Genomic DNA, 17,320 nt, shown 5'->3' on the forward strand with positions numbered 1-17,320 from the left:
AGTATACTCTGGATTTAGTGTCACGGAGGCCCTAGGACCCAACAGTTTAAATGACCCAGATGATCGAGGGTCTCCACACGAAGGGTCCCAAAGGGTTGAAGATGGAGTGTCAGTCACTTCCCACCCAACGGCCTCTCAGTCGGTGTCACCCGAGACAGCACAAATCCCAGGTCCTCCAGACCACAGTCGCCAGGAGCAGAACACCCATGAAAACGAGAGGGGGAAGTATCAGCATTTTCATTCCTTCACAATCTCACCTTTTCTTAATTTCTCTTTCTCAGTCATTTCAATAACTAGTGTACAGTGAGTAAAGTCAGTAGATCTCATGGTGTAGGCACCCGTCTTATACCCACCCACCCGTTATATACAATCTGCACGTACTCGGAGAGTGTGCTCAAAGCTGTTTACTCCCTGGAGTGTGGGGATCACTACTCCAGACTCCCCATTTCTGAGCCTCAAAGAGGGGAAGGTCGATACCTCAGTGCTCTCGGCCTCAAGCTCTTCTGAACACATGTATTTCAGAGAGCAGGGTCATTTTCACTCAAATCTGGTGTTTTAGGAAGAAGCCTTTTGGACCTGGGTACCACACAGAGGTAAAAACACTCCTTGCCCGGGGGAACAGGGGCCACTGGGACAGCTGGGCAGTGACACGGTGGGAAAGCTAGGTCGCCTCCACATCAGAGAATCACACACAAAGGTTACCCAAGGCTGCCACCTCTTAGCACCCCAAATGCTGTTCAGATGGCCCTAAAGACACCAAACGTCCGTTCCCTAAGCTCTCAGTAGAGGATGGGAACCCCTGTGCCTCGCTGGGTCTCCCTGAGGTGGCGCCCAATGTACCGAGGGCCTGTCCTCTCGGACAGACACAGCAGGGCTCTCTGGGGCCAGGAAGAGGCACTGTCAGAGCAGAGAGCGTACACCTCACACAGACGCAGAAGGGACTTAATTACTTACTTGAAATTCATTTTCTTTCTGAGCTTGTTCGGATCCCTCCTTATTACAGGACCTCTATGAATGAGAAAAAGCAAACACTTCCGGTGAGAGGGGGACACTGAGCAGACACTAACTTTGCAACCATCAGAACAGTCAGGGTTTACACAACATCACTTTAGCGAGTGTTTCTCAGCCCCCCGATGCCCTCAGGACGATCTAAATGCACCACCAGCGCCCAGCACTGGTACCTACACCCGAGGAATCACTGCTTTTCTTTACAAGGAAAGGGGTGTGCTGCTGAGACCACACAGCTGTGTCTCACCACCGTCCCGAGTACCTTTTCACAATTTCATTGTTGGAGGAAAGTCACTGGGGGGCGCTCTCTCAATCAGGCCTCCTCAAGACAAATGGCCAGGCCAGCTCACCAGTTTAGCTGGCTGGTTCTTTTGGGTCCACGCTGTCCCCAGGAAGGCTCTTTTCCTGCAAGGGCAGGGAGCGTGCCCATGCCTGCAGCAAGCAGTGGTCGGCAGGGCCCGAGGACGCCCCACACAGGCAGGGAAGTCAGCACAGGAGCTGCGTGGACAGGCCCGCCGACTCCCGCTGTCCAGCCCAGCCCTGCTGTCAGGCTGTCCCTGGCTCAGTGTCAATTCTTCCTCCAGCAAAGAGGGCCATGTGGATATAATACAGTCCCTAAACTTATTTCATATCTTAACATACTTAGAGATACTTTTACATCACTTTCCTCAATGAAATTGCAAATTATTGGTATCGAGGATTCTATCAATAACACAACTGGACTGTTAATACCAGGAGCAACTCGCTGGCTACATCCTTTCCTCATGGCAGATCTTACCTTGTAAAAGCAACCCCCCCACCCCAGGTGCTTTGAAAACCTTCATACTACCTTTAATTAGGGGGTGGGGAAAAGTCAAAAACTTACATGTCAGGTCACAACGTTACACTCAAATACCGCCCCTAGAAACACGTTGGTGCAATTAAACTAGTCTGACAAAGTCAGACACCGATGGCCATAAAGGAGGCTCTTTAAAAATTTTAAGGTAAGAGATTCTTAAACATCCCATGAAAAACATACCTTTCCACTCCACAGCTTTATCAAAAATACCTGTGCCAAGGGTAGAAAGTGCGGACAGGAAAAAAAAATGCCACGTTAAGCAACACCAGCTACTCTAGCACCATCAAAAACCTAGTGATTTAAAGCAACCACTCCATCGATTACACACAGAAATAACATTCCACAGACGCTTTAATGCATATTTTGTTTAAACAGTACATGTTCTAGATTACTTGATATGAAAGTAAACAAAATAAATGTCTACGTCCATGTGAAGCTATCTGCAAAAGACTTGCACCTATACATACTCGATAATATCTCTAACACACAGTTAAGTACATTGTGTACGAAGTACAGAAAGTACAAGTGGGGGATATATGATATTTTCATTTGTGTAATCTGCATTTCTCTGATGAAAAGATGTTACAGGTTAAATCCCGTTATAATGAAAGCTACAAAAATGAAAATGCCAGAAATACTTTTAGGACTTTGTTGATGGCTTGATGTATGATGTGGTAAGACCAGGGGAGGAGTAAGAGTAAGTAGGTGCCATGAAAGCTTTACTCCTCCCTAAACTCCAGCACTCTCCTGAGTGCATCAGACCTACATTTGCAAGTTCCTAATGCATAGGGACTCCATCTTTTAATTTAATGTTGGTCTTCCCCCAAAGCGCCAAGCAACTCCGGGTGCTAAGCATACCGTTTAGACAGCATGACTAAATACACACTCGTGCGCTGTGAAGCTCAAGGAGCAACCAAGGGTGATGGAGACAACTGGCCACGGGCAGACTCACAGCCATCCCACTAGCAGGGGAAGTGGCTACAGCTAATTAGAATGCTGAATGTGGCTGAAATGTCCCCCAAATATTAAATCCTTCTGCTTTTTCTCCCCCAAAGAAAGTTAAGGACAAAAAAGTCCTATCATCTGGTATACTGTATGTTGATACTTTGTAGGAAAAGACAAATAAGGAATTTGGACATTCTGAAATGTGTCATAACGGGATTTGACCTGCACAAAACTCTCAGTGACTATGGTTATTCCTCTGCTGTTATTACTTGAACTGTATCTTCTTAGGGAGATACAGTTAATGGGTTATTGAGTCAACAGAAGTCCCTTTCCCTTGTCTAATGGTGCTCTCAAAAGCAAGTCACCTCATCCAATTTACAAATTGGCTTAGTTCTCAAAGCCATTCCTTTTTAACATATTAGCACCCTGAGTAGAGATGAATCCCATTAATAATTTCCTCACCCCTGCCCCCTCCAACCCACCCCCAAGTGAATGCATTACTTATCCCGTAAGAGCACCATCATGAAGGCAAGATGGACTTCTGCCATGTCCAGCCCTCTGTTCTGTTTCCTCAGTACAGAATGTTCAGATCCCTCAACCTTGTAGATAAGAAGACTAAGACCAGGAAATCTCAAACCCAGCACATTGAAAGGGGAGAGGAGAGGCCTCCTGCAGAGCTAAGGCAACAAGAGACAACATCGCCAAAAAACAGGTCCAAGGACTCTTGTGTCCAGGAAGACAGGAAGTAAAATATAACTTGGAATTTGTGGAATTTTATTTCTGAAGCAAAAATCTGAAACAGTATTGAAACATACAGTACAAATATTTAACATGACTCCAAATTCCTTGCCAACTAACTTGTATGTTAATAAAAATTAGCTTTCAAAAAGTTGTAAAATAAAACTAAAATTTTTTTTAACATTTACTAGAAATTTGAACACTAATTGGTTATTTAATATTAAATTATCATTTAAATGTTTTATGTGAATATTGTTTTGGTCAATTGGGGGGGTAATTAGGTTTATTCAATCATTCATTATGTTTTTAAATGGAGGTACTGGGGATTGAAGCCAGGACCATGTGCGTGCTAGGCATGTGCTCTACTGCAGAGCTATATCCTCCCGCTCCATTATGTTTTTTTTTTAAATCAGCTTAAATAGAGACAGATTAAAACCTTCATGGAAGAAATATGATGTCTGGGACTTGCTTCAGAATAACCCTGGAGAATGAATGAGGGTAAAGATGAGAGAAGGTGGGTGGGAGAGAAAGACAGGCAGTGGGCCCTCAGGGCTCATTACACTCTTCTGGTCAACTTTTGGATGCATCTGAAATTCTCGGTAATAAAACATTTCTTACACACTGCACCTTTAAGACCTGAGAAGTCAGAATGCATCAGGTATGCTTAAGAAGACACCCAATTCTATGAGTATACTAAAACCCACTGAACTGTACGCTTTAAATAAATAAGTGAATTGTAGGCTAGAAACAGGATACAAAAACAAAAAAGAAGAAACCCAATGATGATTAAAAATATATTGCCACTGACTTCCTCGCACCTTCCCTGTTCTTTTCTTCCTATTTCAGGCTTGGCTTCAAGAGAATCTGCAAGTATTCATTATAATCCTTGAGTTTCATTAGAATGCGATGTAGAAAATAAACAGGCTAAAGTGGTAGCAATAATAAAGGGGATATGGCTTACATATTGTTTTAAAGTTATAGAAGATTTTTAAAGCTGAAACATATTTTTGATTGACCACTTTTTTAATACTTTATTTATTACTGTATTACTTAATTATTTTATTTTGGCAGGGGTAGGGTAATTAGGTTTGTTTATTTTTAGAGGAGGGCCTGGGGATTGAACCCAGGACCCCATGCATGCTGAGCAGGTGCTCTACCACTTGAGCTATTCCCTCCCCCCGACCAATCACTTTTAAATTTAAAATCTAAATTCCTAAAAGCCTAATTCTATTAGCTGGGACATAAGATGAGCAAATAGAGGACTTTCACTTTTTACTTTAAAAGGTGTTTTAAAGTAGATGTTACTTTCATAATAAATATATTTGGTGCAAGTTTTCAAATGTTTCTTTTCTGACAAAATTGCATTTAAAGGCTTTTGTACTTTAAAGAAGACTATGAAAAAAGTAAGTTACAGGTGATCTTCCACAATATAACAGGTTTATTTCTTTAAATTTGTTTAAGCCAAGTAAGCTCTCATCATTTCAATAGGTTTAAATAAAAGATTCTGCTAATGATGAGGGAACTGGTTTCATGATTAAACTACTTTAATAAAACCATATTTGTGAGATGAAACAGACAAGTGATTTCTAACATTTTATGTGAGTCTCTAGAGCTTATGCAACCTACCCAAAGAACAACCTAAAACAACGTGACCCTGTTGGACTCTGCAAAATCGATGCCCTGATGAACAGCAACAGGAGCCTAGGACTTCTAAAGGCTCTAGGCAGACACAGTCTAGTAGAAGGGCAGGTGAGAGGAAGCCCAGGTAAAGAAGGCTCCTTTCAGGGCTGTCTCAAAATTTGTCTGACCCAGGGTAACCTTCCGCCCCAAGACTCCAAAGGCTTCCGAGCACCTTGGGTGTAAGCATCCCAGGGGCTGACTTGCAAGCAGCGCGCTTCCAGGCAGAGCGCCCTCGCTCCTCCGGCCTGTGTTTGCTTCCAGGACCGAGCCGTGCCACGGAGGTACAGGGTGGGGGAGGACACTAAACGCTAAAGACAAAGAGGAAACTGTCTTTCTAACTCTAACCCAAATATCAATACTTGCATAGTGTTTCCTTAATGCTGAAAGTGGTAAGAAGGAAGAAGAGGCTAAATATTCCTTACGAATTTTCAAGTTGAGGGCCCATCAATTTCTAAAATTACTGAACGTTTGTCATTTTCTACTGAGGAAACAGAAGAAAGGAGTCTGATTTGCCTTGGACAAAAAAATAAAACAGAAAAAAAAAAACCAAAACAAAAGGTGATATATTTACTACATAACATTCTGAAATCTTAACCACTTACATCTTAAACACACACAAACTGTAGCTGGTGCTACTTAACGAAAGCATCACGACTTTCTCTTTAAAGAAACATTTCTTGAAACCAAGAACTAAAAGAAAGAAATTAAAGCTGTAGAGAATGCTCCAACTTCAGAGGACTCATACTATACCGTGAATCGTGTCTGTCACCTGGAAACCAGAGTGCTCCAGGCACGACCGCATGGGCAAGCCTGCAGCAGAGAACACATGCACAGACAGCTAAGGTGGTACATTACCCCCAGGTGCCCTTCATGCCACCCAACAGACATTCCTTCCCAGGAGGGCGGGCTGCGGTCACACCAGCGTTCCAGGGACCAGAAATCTGTATTGGCTTCATGCTATAAATCCCAAACATTTAAGACCAGCAAGACAAAGACACTTTGCATATGTCAAAATTAGACACGGTAGTCTGTGGTTTATTTAGTTATCAAAATGAGGCACCAAAGCAGATATGGAAGGACTATAGACAGTAATTTGGCAACTGTCTTTGGAGAGTCTTAACTGAAGAAATACTAGGTGAGACCAAATGGGAACATACAATACTAGAAATATGTTTTACTCCTGACAGGGTAGTTCAGCCTACTTTAGAAATAATGATATCATACTCCAGGTGCAAGGGTTTTGTTGTTGTTGTTAAGCAGAGTAAACAAAATAACTGAAACTCACAATGACCCTAACACAATGAGGAAAAGTCTCGAATCCACCGTGTTCAGCCAGCAGGGATGTGTCCCCAGCTGTTCGGGACAGAGCAGGGCTCAGCACGCAGAAGCACGGGTCCCACCGCCTCAGTTCTGGAGGGAAATGCTGTCAGTAGCCAGCTTCTCAGTAGCCAACAGTTTACTATCTGCGGGCTGCTCTGTGACTGAATTTTTAAATAAACTGGGGTTACTAGAAAACAGGGAAGATAACATTTTGTTTTCTGGATTCAAAAAAGACTATGTCCCAAATTTTACTCTTTTGAGTCACTAATACATATCTGCCTTGTGCCTTGATGCCTTTAATTTGATTATGGTTAGTACTTCAACAAGCCACTAATATTAGCCTTCTATTACTCAGAGAACAAAACAAAAACATTTTTCCAGACAACACTCGAGAGATCTTTGGTGAATTATAAACGTTCATGCCTGTGAGACTGTTCAGAACGGTGAGGCCCAATCTCTCCATTCATGCACAGAAGGGACAGGCTCAACACAGTCACTGCTCCGACAGAGGGAAGGACAAAAGCATCCTCCGAGGTTCCGCCTACTGGCACAGGTTACGTTGAATGAACAATACGTACTGACATTTGTGTCTTCCACAATTCATGATAAATAAGCAAACTGGTTATTTGTAATCAGCCAGACTTGCTCCTGTGAAAGGCTGCTACTGGACGATGCAGAGCTCACGTTCCTTCCCAGTACCAGAAAGGAAAAAAATCAAGTTACACGGACAGCGAATTCTATCATTTCACGCTCTCTTCTAGCAACTATATCTCTTTTCACAACGGCAGAGGCTAAACTAGTACTCCTCAAAACTCCTACTCAACTGTCCTACCAACTTTAGTCATGGGTAATTTTAGAGTTGCATTCGGTTTCCATCATCTGCGCAGCTGAATGAGGATAACCTCCTCCTCATTAAAGTTAAAGCGAGCCTACATGAAAAACAGACCCTAAATTATACCGACCTGCATTGTTTTCAGATCAGACCAATAGTTTTGTTTAATAGTTTCCTACAAATATTGTATAGCTGTTTCTCGAACAGCTGTGTGTGTATCTTATCTTGTTCAAGAGGACCCATTCAGTCCCTCGTCCAACACAGGACTTTTCATAAAATTCCCCGAAAATGAATACAAATCCTAAACACCTGGGAAGTCTGTGTGTGTCTCATCTTACATAGAAATGGGGGCTGGAAGAGACAGATGTTTGTGGGGCAGAACTGTAAGCTTAAACCAGAAGGTTTTGCCTTGGCTTTCTGCTACTTGACCCTACATGAACTGCACCAAAGAGCAGTCTTATCAGTGCTGCTATGGAAATGAAAAGTTAGACATCTCGCAACACTGAGATGAAGAAAAATGAGAAAGTCGAGAGGTATCAAATGATTTTAAACCAAGTTACTTGTAAATGATTGTAAATGTAAATTAAAAAAATATTTCTACTTAATATCTGATTCTCGCAGAGGTAAAAAATTCAAAAGCTCAAAACGAGGAGAAGGGAAAGAAGGGACACACTGAGCTAAACCAGTAAGCAAAACAGCTACATATTCTGAGAAAATACGTAAGTCTATCCTTACGTACAAGCATCAGTTAACATTTTTCAAGGCAGGAGCTTATCCTAACCCACCTTGCAGGAGGCCACAACTGCGTTTATCAGGCTGGTTCAGGAAATACCAGCTACACTTGTGTAAGTGCACATACGTGTCCAGGAACGTGCCCTCCTCCACGGTAGAGGAAAAATAAGGAAAGCATAACATTTGAGCTGTACGATATTTTTGTCTTTAATCCATACATTTATGAAAGTAATGTGATCTATTATTTGGGTTCCGTATTTGCTCAGTCACATCTCTCAGCTGATGCAAATCCTGACAAGTTACCATCAATTCTGGCCATTTTTTGTTGTTGTTATGATAGGAACCAAAGTGTTCTTGTAGACTGTAAATATCCCTCCTTCCATTCTAGGCCAGATTCACTGCAAAGAACTGATCAGCAATATGACCGAACCCAGGCTCCAGCAACAAAATAAATAACAGCTATTTTAAATCTGAGTTGAAAACAGCTGAAGAGGAGTTTAAATGTACCATCAAATCCCTGGTGCAGTGCTGTGGAAGCCCAGGCGCCTGCCACCTGGCTCAAGTCTTCCTGGCCCCCTGACCTCGGCCTCCACCTTCCTCCTCGCCTAGACCGAAGTCTTTCTCAGAGTTCCTGAATTTGTTCTTCTCCTCACACTGCCAAAGTGTTCAAGTGGCCAAGAGTTTACAATGGCCAGTAACGTCTGAAACTAACTGGCAGCAGGGCCCTGCCAACCCTGAAGAACTTGGGAACCAAAAAGACTTGAGGCTGTAGGTTTCCCAGTTTTATTAAGTTCGAACTTCAGCAAAAAAGTTCAGCAGTACTTGAACTAGGGACTCGATCAACTGAGTAATTATCTTGATACAGAGTCCCACCTATACAGCAAAGGAACGGCTTTTTTTTTTAATATATAAAAATGAGTTTATTGTCTCATAAGCCAATTGGGAGACTGTCAGACGTGCCCCTTTTCTGGCTACTGAGCTACTTGCTTCCCTCTCTACCCACGTGCTTTCAGGCACAGCTCCTGCCCTTCATCAGTAGCTGTAGTTTCAGGAACAGAAACTAACAGCCTAGTAAAAATAGAATCGAGACGCTAAATGTGGAATGTCACCCGCAGATCAGAGCTGCACATAAACATACTCTGTCCTATCAGTTTGGTAAAAGTTAATTCCATTTTAAGTGGCTTCAGTCATTCTGTTTTTCTGAGTTACCTAATAGTCTTTTTTTTTCCCCACCCTTAACAATAAATAGGGATGTAGAATTCTGTTAAAGTCTATTTCCAGACATTTCTACTGCACTTAAGTACTGTAAGGTAAGAATTCTAGGCTGCTAAAATTTCAAAAAGGACCAAGTAATAGCTACAGATGGTGAATCTTCACGCGGGGGAACGGAACCTGCGAAGTCGCAGGCTGTGCTGCAGCTGGCTCTCAGGACGGGACCGAGCCCTAACACAGCACGCTGGAGAGCTGTGCTGGCCAACACAGCCACTACTGGCCACATGCAGCTGCTTCGGTTTAAATTAATCAAAACAAATAAAATCGAAAACTCCATTCCTCAGTGGCACTTGCCGCATTTCAAGCCTTTGAGAGTCACACGTGGCTGGTGCCCAGCATGCCGGACAGCACGGACCCAGAGCATCCCTCGTGTCCACGCTGCCCTGCTGCTAGAGAGCGTGGCCCAACGCCTGGCTCAGGAGGAGTGCATGGTGCACATTTAAAACGCTCCTATTTAAGTTATAAATGGAAATGAAAGCCTGAGAAATCAGATTTAAACAACAGTCTTATGTCACATGCAATTCCAGCAGCTGGTTATTAAAGTATTTTTAAAGTATTGTTTAAATGAAAGCACATAAAACAAATGAGCAGAAGTGGCACTTAATTGTTATAGAAAGTTCTCCAAAAAGAAAGGGGGGTGCTAAAGATTAATTTTATTAAAAGTGCCAAAAGGACATTAATTGGGTATTTCAAAAACTGCTTCGAAACTGCAACCTGACTGAGTAAAAAAACTAAACTGTGTGGTAAACTCAGACCCTATTCTGCTTACGCACTGTCGTCAGGGGTCCGGGTAGGCTGCAAGTCAGCCTGTGTACCCAACTACACGCTGATTGTTTCTAACACTCTCCGGGCCTAACCACTCTCGTAGCTTGACAGGGTTAAGGAAAAACTATCCAGTGAAAAGGTTCAGTCACATTACGACAATTTTTTAGATGAGTTAACATCCAGAATGTCATTTTAACTTTAATGTTTCTAATTGAAAAGACTAGCATTTTAAAAAAACTAAGAAAATTATTCTCCATTTCACGAAGATTAAAAATGGGCCCTTCCAAAGAAGATTTAAATGGAAACCAAAATTCTAACGTAGAAATATACTCACATTTGTATGTGTGGTCAGTAAAATGATAAATTCATGGTATAAATAGTTTTTAAGAAATTCAGACATTTGGGAGATCTTATATACTTACTTAAGATAGTTCAACAAATAAGGCATTCTAATTGAAAATTAAATTTTTCAGTAATATAAAAATTTAGAAAGATTAAGAATCTAACAAATTCAAAGTTTTAAAGGGATCTCAAAGGGACGTAGTTAATAAATTCAGCCTTGATTCTTTTTCTTAGATTTTTTTTTTTAATGGCGGTATTGGGGATTGAACCCGGGACTGTATGTGTGCTAAGCACAGACTCTACCCCCGAGCTCTACCCCCACCCCCAAATTCAGTGTCCCTGAGATCATATTCTTCCACTGGGACTATCCTGTAAACCCTTTTTGATTGTGCTATAAAAACAACACCTTCTCCACATAAGAATTTTACAAACTAAGACTGCGCTGAAAATTTCAATGTATGGAAAATCCAGGCACCATCAAACATGATTGAAGATTTAACCAACATTGTACTTTCTCTGGACAGAAAACTGGAAATATGTGTACTAGTTTACTAACAGCAAGTAAGGATGGGATTTCACTTAGAATATAAACAAAAACCAAGTTGTGCAGCCCCTTTAAAACAAAAGCAAGATATTGAAATAGCTTTCATAACACCACTGACATTTTAAATCTCTTCCTGGGTAATTTAGGAAAGAGTATCAGAACTGCAAGCAGGTCCCTCCCGTCCCCAAGCAGCCGCGGGACTCACCATCTTCAAAATCGCCCCATACAACCGCAGGAGCACCTTCCGAGGCTCGTCACCAACGGTGGCCAGAGTGTCGGGTAGGGAGCACTGGAACAGCATGTTGCTGAGGCCACCTCTGTCGGAAACAAGAGGATGGTGAGTATCTATTTTGAAAGCAAACTGAATCATTCTTCTTGGACAACTGCGGATGAGAAGTCAGGATCCAGCCCCCAAGAACCGTTCTAAATGTTCACTTCACCTCTCAGGACGCTTGCAACATAAACGATTAACCCTGTGGTTTTCAGATCAATTCCACGAGTCACATTAAAATCAGGCAGATTCCCAATCTGTTCTTCTAGAGCAGCGTTAGGGAAGTTTTTTGTTGTTGTTATTGTTGCATGTGTACACCTGCCTGGGATAATGACAAGGAGTGAGGACCCTCTTCAGCTCTGGGAATGCGGGAAATCCCAGACGCATTCCTTCCAGCCCACACTCATCTCTGATGCAAAAGTTCCATCACATTCCTAGCATACCAGGTTATAATCTTGGAGTAAGACTTAAACCATCCCCTCTAGGACTTTTCAATTGAATTATGATTGCAAGGTCCACCCCTCCTCAACCAGTTTGGACAAATGGCATTTTCAAAAAGCCTGCAACATGAACTGGTCAATTTTATTGGAGCTTTCAAAGGAAATGGGACACCTCAACACTCTACACCTTCCACTCTGACTACCAAAGATAAGGAAGCTAGGGTAACACAAAACTGAAATATGCTCTGCTCCTTGCCCTTAAGAAACTTCTACTCTAATGAAGAAAGCAGACATAAAACTCCACGACAGAATTCAAAAGCATGGGACAGTGTCTGGACTAGATGCTTCAACAATGTCGGGTTCATCAGTATCACATGGCAGTGGGGGCAGGTGCAGCTCAGTGGTAGAGCACAAGCTTAGCATGCCCGGGGTCCTGGATTCAATGCTCAGAACTCCCAATAAAAAATAAATAAATAAACCTAATTACCTCCCCCTCCTCAAAAAATTTTAAAAGGAATAACTACAAACAATAAAGTTCTATACAGTTCTTACGAAAAAAAATATCACACAGCAGTATACACACAACTTTTGGAGAAAAAGCTATCAGCTAACTGAAGCACAGCTTTCTAGAATGATGTCCCTCAGTCACAGGAGCCACCAGCCTCTTTCCCTGTTCCACCCATGAAAAGTCTTGTGAAGCTGTGCTCCCCAAACTGAGGCTGAAACACGAAGCTAAATCCCATTATCACATGCCCAACCACACAGAGGGTATAGTATAGCCCACGTTGACCAGCACGGCCAAGAACCAGACCAAGTGAAAGAGCTCAGTTTGTGTGGAGAAGAAAGATAACAGGGAGAACATTTATCTGGAGGTTGTTACTGTTGCTGTATTAACGTTGGCACAAACATTTTCAAAGTTCTGCTCCTCATTCGCCAGCTGCCATTACAGCGAGGGGGGCCTGTGAGACCAAGTGCTGGCAAATAAAACATAAAGGAAGTGCTTGTGTGGCTTTCGGGTAATCAGGTTAAGACATGCTTTGTCCCCGCTTCCCTGGCCTCCATCCTGCTGTCTGGAATGAGGAGGCGGTGGTGTGTCAGGGCTAAGCTACGGCCTCTGAGCTCCAGGTCCACACTGCAGGTCTCTGAGGTGACACTGGGCTGGGACCCCGCCGCTTACACGCCTCCTTTATCAGCTGCTTCCGTCACGGGAAGGAGGCTGGAAGGCAGGAGGAAGGTGGTGTTTGCTTGCTGCTCCTGTTCCCATGAGGCCGTAGCAGCACGTCTGTTCCAGCCCTCACCTCGAGGGGCAACCCCAGCCTCGGGGTCCCCTCTCAGGGTCCAGCTCAGAGGTCGGGGTCCCAGCAATGGCCAAGCAGGGCCCTCTCCGTGGAGGTCAGGGTCCCAACTCTGTGGCCCCTCCTTTCAGCTTCCAGGTTCTGATCACCCTACTCTTCCCCTGGCCCTCCAGCCCCAGAAGCCTGCTTTAATCACCTGTGTTCGCTTTCTGCTTTTTCGGTTCTCCACCCACTGCTCACCCAACCCCTGTACTGAATTCTCTAGGTCTGCTGAAACACCTAGTGTTGTTTCCATTTTCTCACAGGGTCCTGACCGGTGCATGTGGCCATACCTTTAGCAGCTTCTTAGATCATGAGATTAAGAGTGAGTGACATCCTAGGAACAGCAGAGCCTACAGCCCCATCAGGCCCCTGGAACGGCCACACTTGCCCTGACTGGCCACTTCCAGCCTCTTTAACACAGGAGGGAAATAAATCCCCACGTTGTTTAAGCCTGGGGCCCTCTGTTACAAGCAGCTAAACCCAGCCCTCCCCGATACGGCTTGTCACCACAACCACTTACTCCTGCTCTTCCCGTCTGGAAACTCCTCATTCCTCCCTGCTATCTAAAAACTGCCTACCGTTTAAGGCCAAGTTCAAAGTCCAACCTCCTCGAGAAGCTTTCGCTGACTTCCCAGCTGGCTCCTTGAAGGCAGGGGTAATGTCTAATTTCAATTCTCAAGGCCCAGTGGCCCCAAATGGTGGAAGCTCGATAAAGACTTACCCTTGTCCCACTGAGTCTCCCTCTCCGAACTCCTCCCTGCTCCGTTTGAGAACTCACTGTCTCTCACTGGTCTCCAACAGGTTCGGTGCATTAGTCTTGGCTAATTAATTAGACTGTTAGCTTCTCAGAGGACAGCCCCATCCTCCCGGCAGAGGGCATCATGCTAAGAGAAACCATAGGCTTCAGAGACCGGGAACCAGGGATTTAAATCCCAGTTTTGCACTTTAATTGGCTGTGGAATCCTGGGCACGTGGCTAAACCTGTCTGAACCTCAAAAATTCACTCCTCTGTAAAAGAGCCATACTTCACTTAGTCATGGTAAGAGCTTAGAGTCATGGCGCCCTTGGGCTGCAATGTTGTGTCCCCGAAGAGGCTTAGAGCATGTCATCCTCCTGACAATCTCCAGGGCAGATGCTGGTACTGCCTCCATTTCATGGAGAAGGGAACTGGCTGAGCCAGGACTGAAACACAGGTGTCTGGCTCCAGAGTGTTTGCTTTTAACTCTGATGCTGAGAGAGACGAGACAAAGCATGAGGGCACCAAGTGCCACCTGAACACACAGCAGGTGCTGTGGCCACTGCCCAGTCGACTGCAACAGCCTGACATCAGGACTGGTCTGTACTGACCTGCACCAAACACATGTCTTTGCTCCCATGGCCGCTGTAACCATCACAAACTCAGTGGCTTAAAACAACACAAATTTAACATCTTGCAGTTCTGGAGTTCAGATGCCTGAAAATAGGTCTCATGGGGCTAAAATCAAGGTGTCAGCAGGGCTGCATGTGAAACGGACATACCGCATTCCAGGAAACACATATGAAATAACTAAAACAGATTTGGACTGAGCTAATGAATTTCAAACAGGGGGTCTACGGGGTGGGGATGAGGAATCAGTGTTTACTGGACACAGAGGTTCAGTTTAGGAAGATGACATTTTTGAGATGAATGGTGGTGACCTTTGAACAACAATGTGACGTACTTAATGCCACTAAATTGTGTACTTAAAAATGGTAAAGATAGTAAATTCTACACCATGTATATTTTACCACAATTTTAAAAAAAGGTATGAAGTCCTGATGCATGCTACATCATGAATGAGCCTTAAAAACGTGCTCAGTGAAAGAAGCCAGTCACAAAACACAGATATTATAGGATTCCATTCACATGAAATGGCCAGAACAAAGACATCTATAGAGACAGGGATTAGATGGCTGGGTGCCTAGGGCCGGGGCGGACAGGGGCTGGAGGGGCAGGGCTTCCTTCTGAGGTGATGAAAATGTTCCAGAATTGATTGTGGTGATGGGTGTACACACCTGTGGCTATATTAAAAACCATACATTAAAAACCACTGAATCCCATTAATTTAAATGGGTGCACTGTATGATGTGTGAACGATATCTCAATAGAGGTGTTTTATAAAAAGAAAAAAATGACTTTTTTCCCCATGTAATGAAACTTGAATATGCTCTACAGAAACATTTCACAGATGTAAATATAAGTCATTTTTTACAATATGTTTTCAATAGCTTATTTAAAAGAAGAGCAATCACAGTACCTGGGAACGTCTGCAAGAATAAGGACCTATATCCCCGAAGGCAGAGGAGTGGTCTGGCCAGTTAAGGAAGCACAGGAAGGCTCAGGTTCTCCCTGAAGGGAGCGCACATACAGGAGGGCCCAGGGAGCCGTGACCTTTCTTCTCTTTCTCTTTCTCCCGGGGTGCCTCAGGTGCACAGCTTATCAGAACTGCCCTGCCACGTCCAGTCACAGCCAGCACGGCTCCTGGCTTCCAAGCAACAGGACAGACATTACATCAGTTAGGAGCCCTTGTTTTCCTTCCTGTCACATACTCTTGAAAGCTCAGGCCTCGGCGAGAGCAAACAGATGAACCACTGTTCTGAGCTGTGTAATTCGACTCAAAGTTTATCCCCAGACTCCGAAAGAAGGAAGGAAGGCCAGCTTGGCCAGAAGCAAGCACACACCCTGGAAATCCTTCATCCTTGTGTTATCTGCAGCCTCTTGCTCAACAGGCTCTAATGGGAGGAAGTAAATCATTGATTATTTTTTAGGGACAATCAAAATATATGAAACAAGGTCATGGTCACAGATGACCCCAAATGGGAGAAACAGTCACCAGCAAGATAAAAGCCAGTCACCAGCAAGTGAAATAACACGACCAGGAAGAAGACATGCTGGGACAGCAGGCCACAGAAACGACAGCAAGCATCCAACAGCCCAATTTCCCGTATGGGTCATGGGTATCTCCCAAGTAAAACCCCAGGAATGCTTAAGGATTCCAGGAAAGTCTGAAACTTCAACCTTTTGATCATGTGGCAGAACAGCTTCGTAATAAACATACATGTCATCATTAAATTTAGGCAGCATGAGATAGTCAAGTAAGTAAGATATCAAATAAAAGGAAAATAACTCATTTATTTCATACTCAGCACATGTAATAAGCAAGCCTCGGCAGGTAGGGGCTGAACCACGCAGAAGTCACGGCTGGTGGGAATCCTAACCTGCGCCCTGGGGACCTGTCGAGAGCGCATCCCTAAACCCCACCCACAGGTCTCTCAAAGGATCCCGAAGGGATAACAAGCAGAGGAAAGAGCTGCTTTCACAGACTGTAGATCAGATAGGAAAATAGTCATTTCAGTTTCTCATAGCTTATCAAGAATCAATTCACAATTAAGAATAATCTGATGCTAGCAATGACAATGACAACACACACAGAACACAAAGGATATTTGAAAAAGACATGCAAAAGCAAAGCAAAGAACAAGGCCCAGATCAAAGAACCAAAGGCTCACTGGTTTATACGTTGAAGAAAATGAATGTGTGAAAGCAGAGCCACCAAGCTGCCCCCGGGGGGAGATGAGCTGCTTCTGCACGTCCAAGATCATCTGCACACCTCGAGTGACAGAGAACCTGGCTGATCTGGACAGGTGGTCAGAACCTCAATTAAGTTCATCAGTTTTGCTGAAGAACTAAACTAGGCTGCTTCAGCATGTATCACATTGTTTGACTTTCAGATTTTAGAATCCAGGTTCCAAAAACGTGTGTGCACGTGGATCAGAAAGACCCCCAAAATAAAAAAAGAAAACTAGTTACCCAATTTCTACCATTTGAACACAACCACTTGGAACACTGTGGTATATATATTTTTTCTGGTCATTTTCCTGAGCTCCTTTTTCCTATTTCTCTCTTTTTATTAAAATTGGGATCATACTGATTATATTGCTTTATAAAGTTCCTTTTTCGCTTATGAGCATTTTCCATCAATTCAGCATTAAAAATCTGATTTTTACTCATGCAGAGAATTTCATCTTAAAGATATAGCATGGTTTAATCAATTGCCTATTGCTAAAGAGTTTTTCCATTATCTTTCACTTCTACACGTAACTCTACAATATGTATACCTGTATGTCAGTCTTTATGCACAATCTGAGGAGATCCTTTAAAGCTGGGTTTTCTGGGCCAAAGGGCACCAACATTTTAAGATTTCTTGATGCCTGCTGTCAAAGTGTCCTACAAAAGA

The 17,320-nt window shown here is 43.5% G+C and overlaps 1 protein-coding gene across 4 annotated transcripts in view; it reads right to left on the reverse strand.

Moving 5' to 3' along the window:
* Positions 1-17,320, reverse strand: part of CHKA (choline kinase alpha) — a 54,447-nt gene that overhangs the window by 22,431 nt on the left and 14,696 nt on the right. Inside the window, exons 2-4 of one of the 4 annotated variants that reach the window (XM_072970454.1) lie at positions 11,222-11,333; positions 2,027-2,056; positions 955-1,008 (exon numbers count right to left, since the gene is read on the reverse strand). In XM_072970454.1, coding sequence (XP_072826555.1) covers positions 955-1,008; positions 2,027-2,056; positions 11,222-11,333 — 196 coding nt within the window. Of the gene's footprint in view, positions 1-954; positions 1,009-2,026; positions 2,057-11,221; positions 11,334-11,456; positions 11,548-17,320 lie in introns of those variants that run through there. The other 3 variants (XM_072970457.1, XM_072970455.1, XM_072970456.1) reach the window with 3 other exon arrangements.

Source organism: Vicugna pacos, chromosome 10, assembly GCF_048564905.1.
Source record: "Vicugna pacos chromosome 10, VicPac4, whole genome shotgun sequence".
Lineage (NCBI taxonomy): Eukaryota > Metazoa > Chordata > Mammalia > Artiodactyla > Camelidae > Vicugna > Vicugna pacos.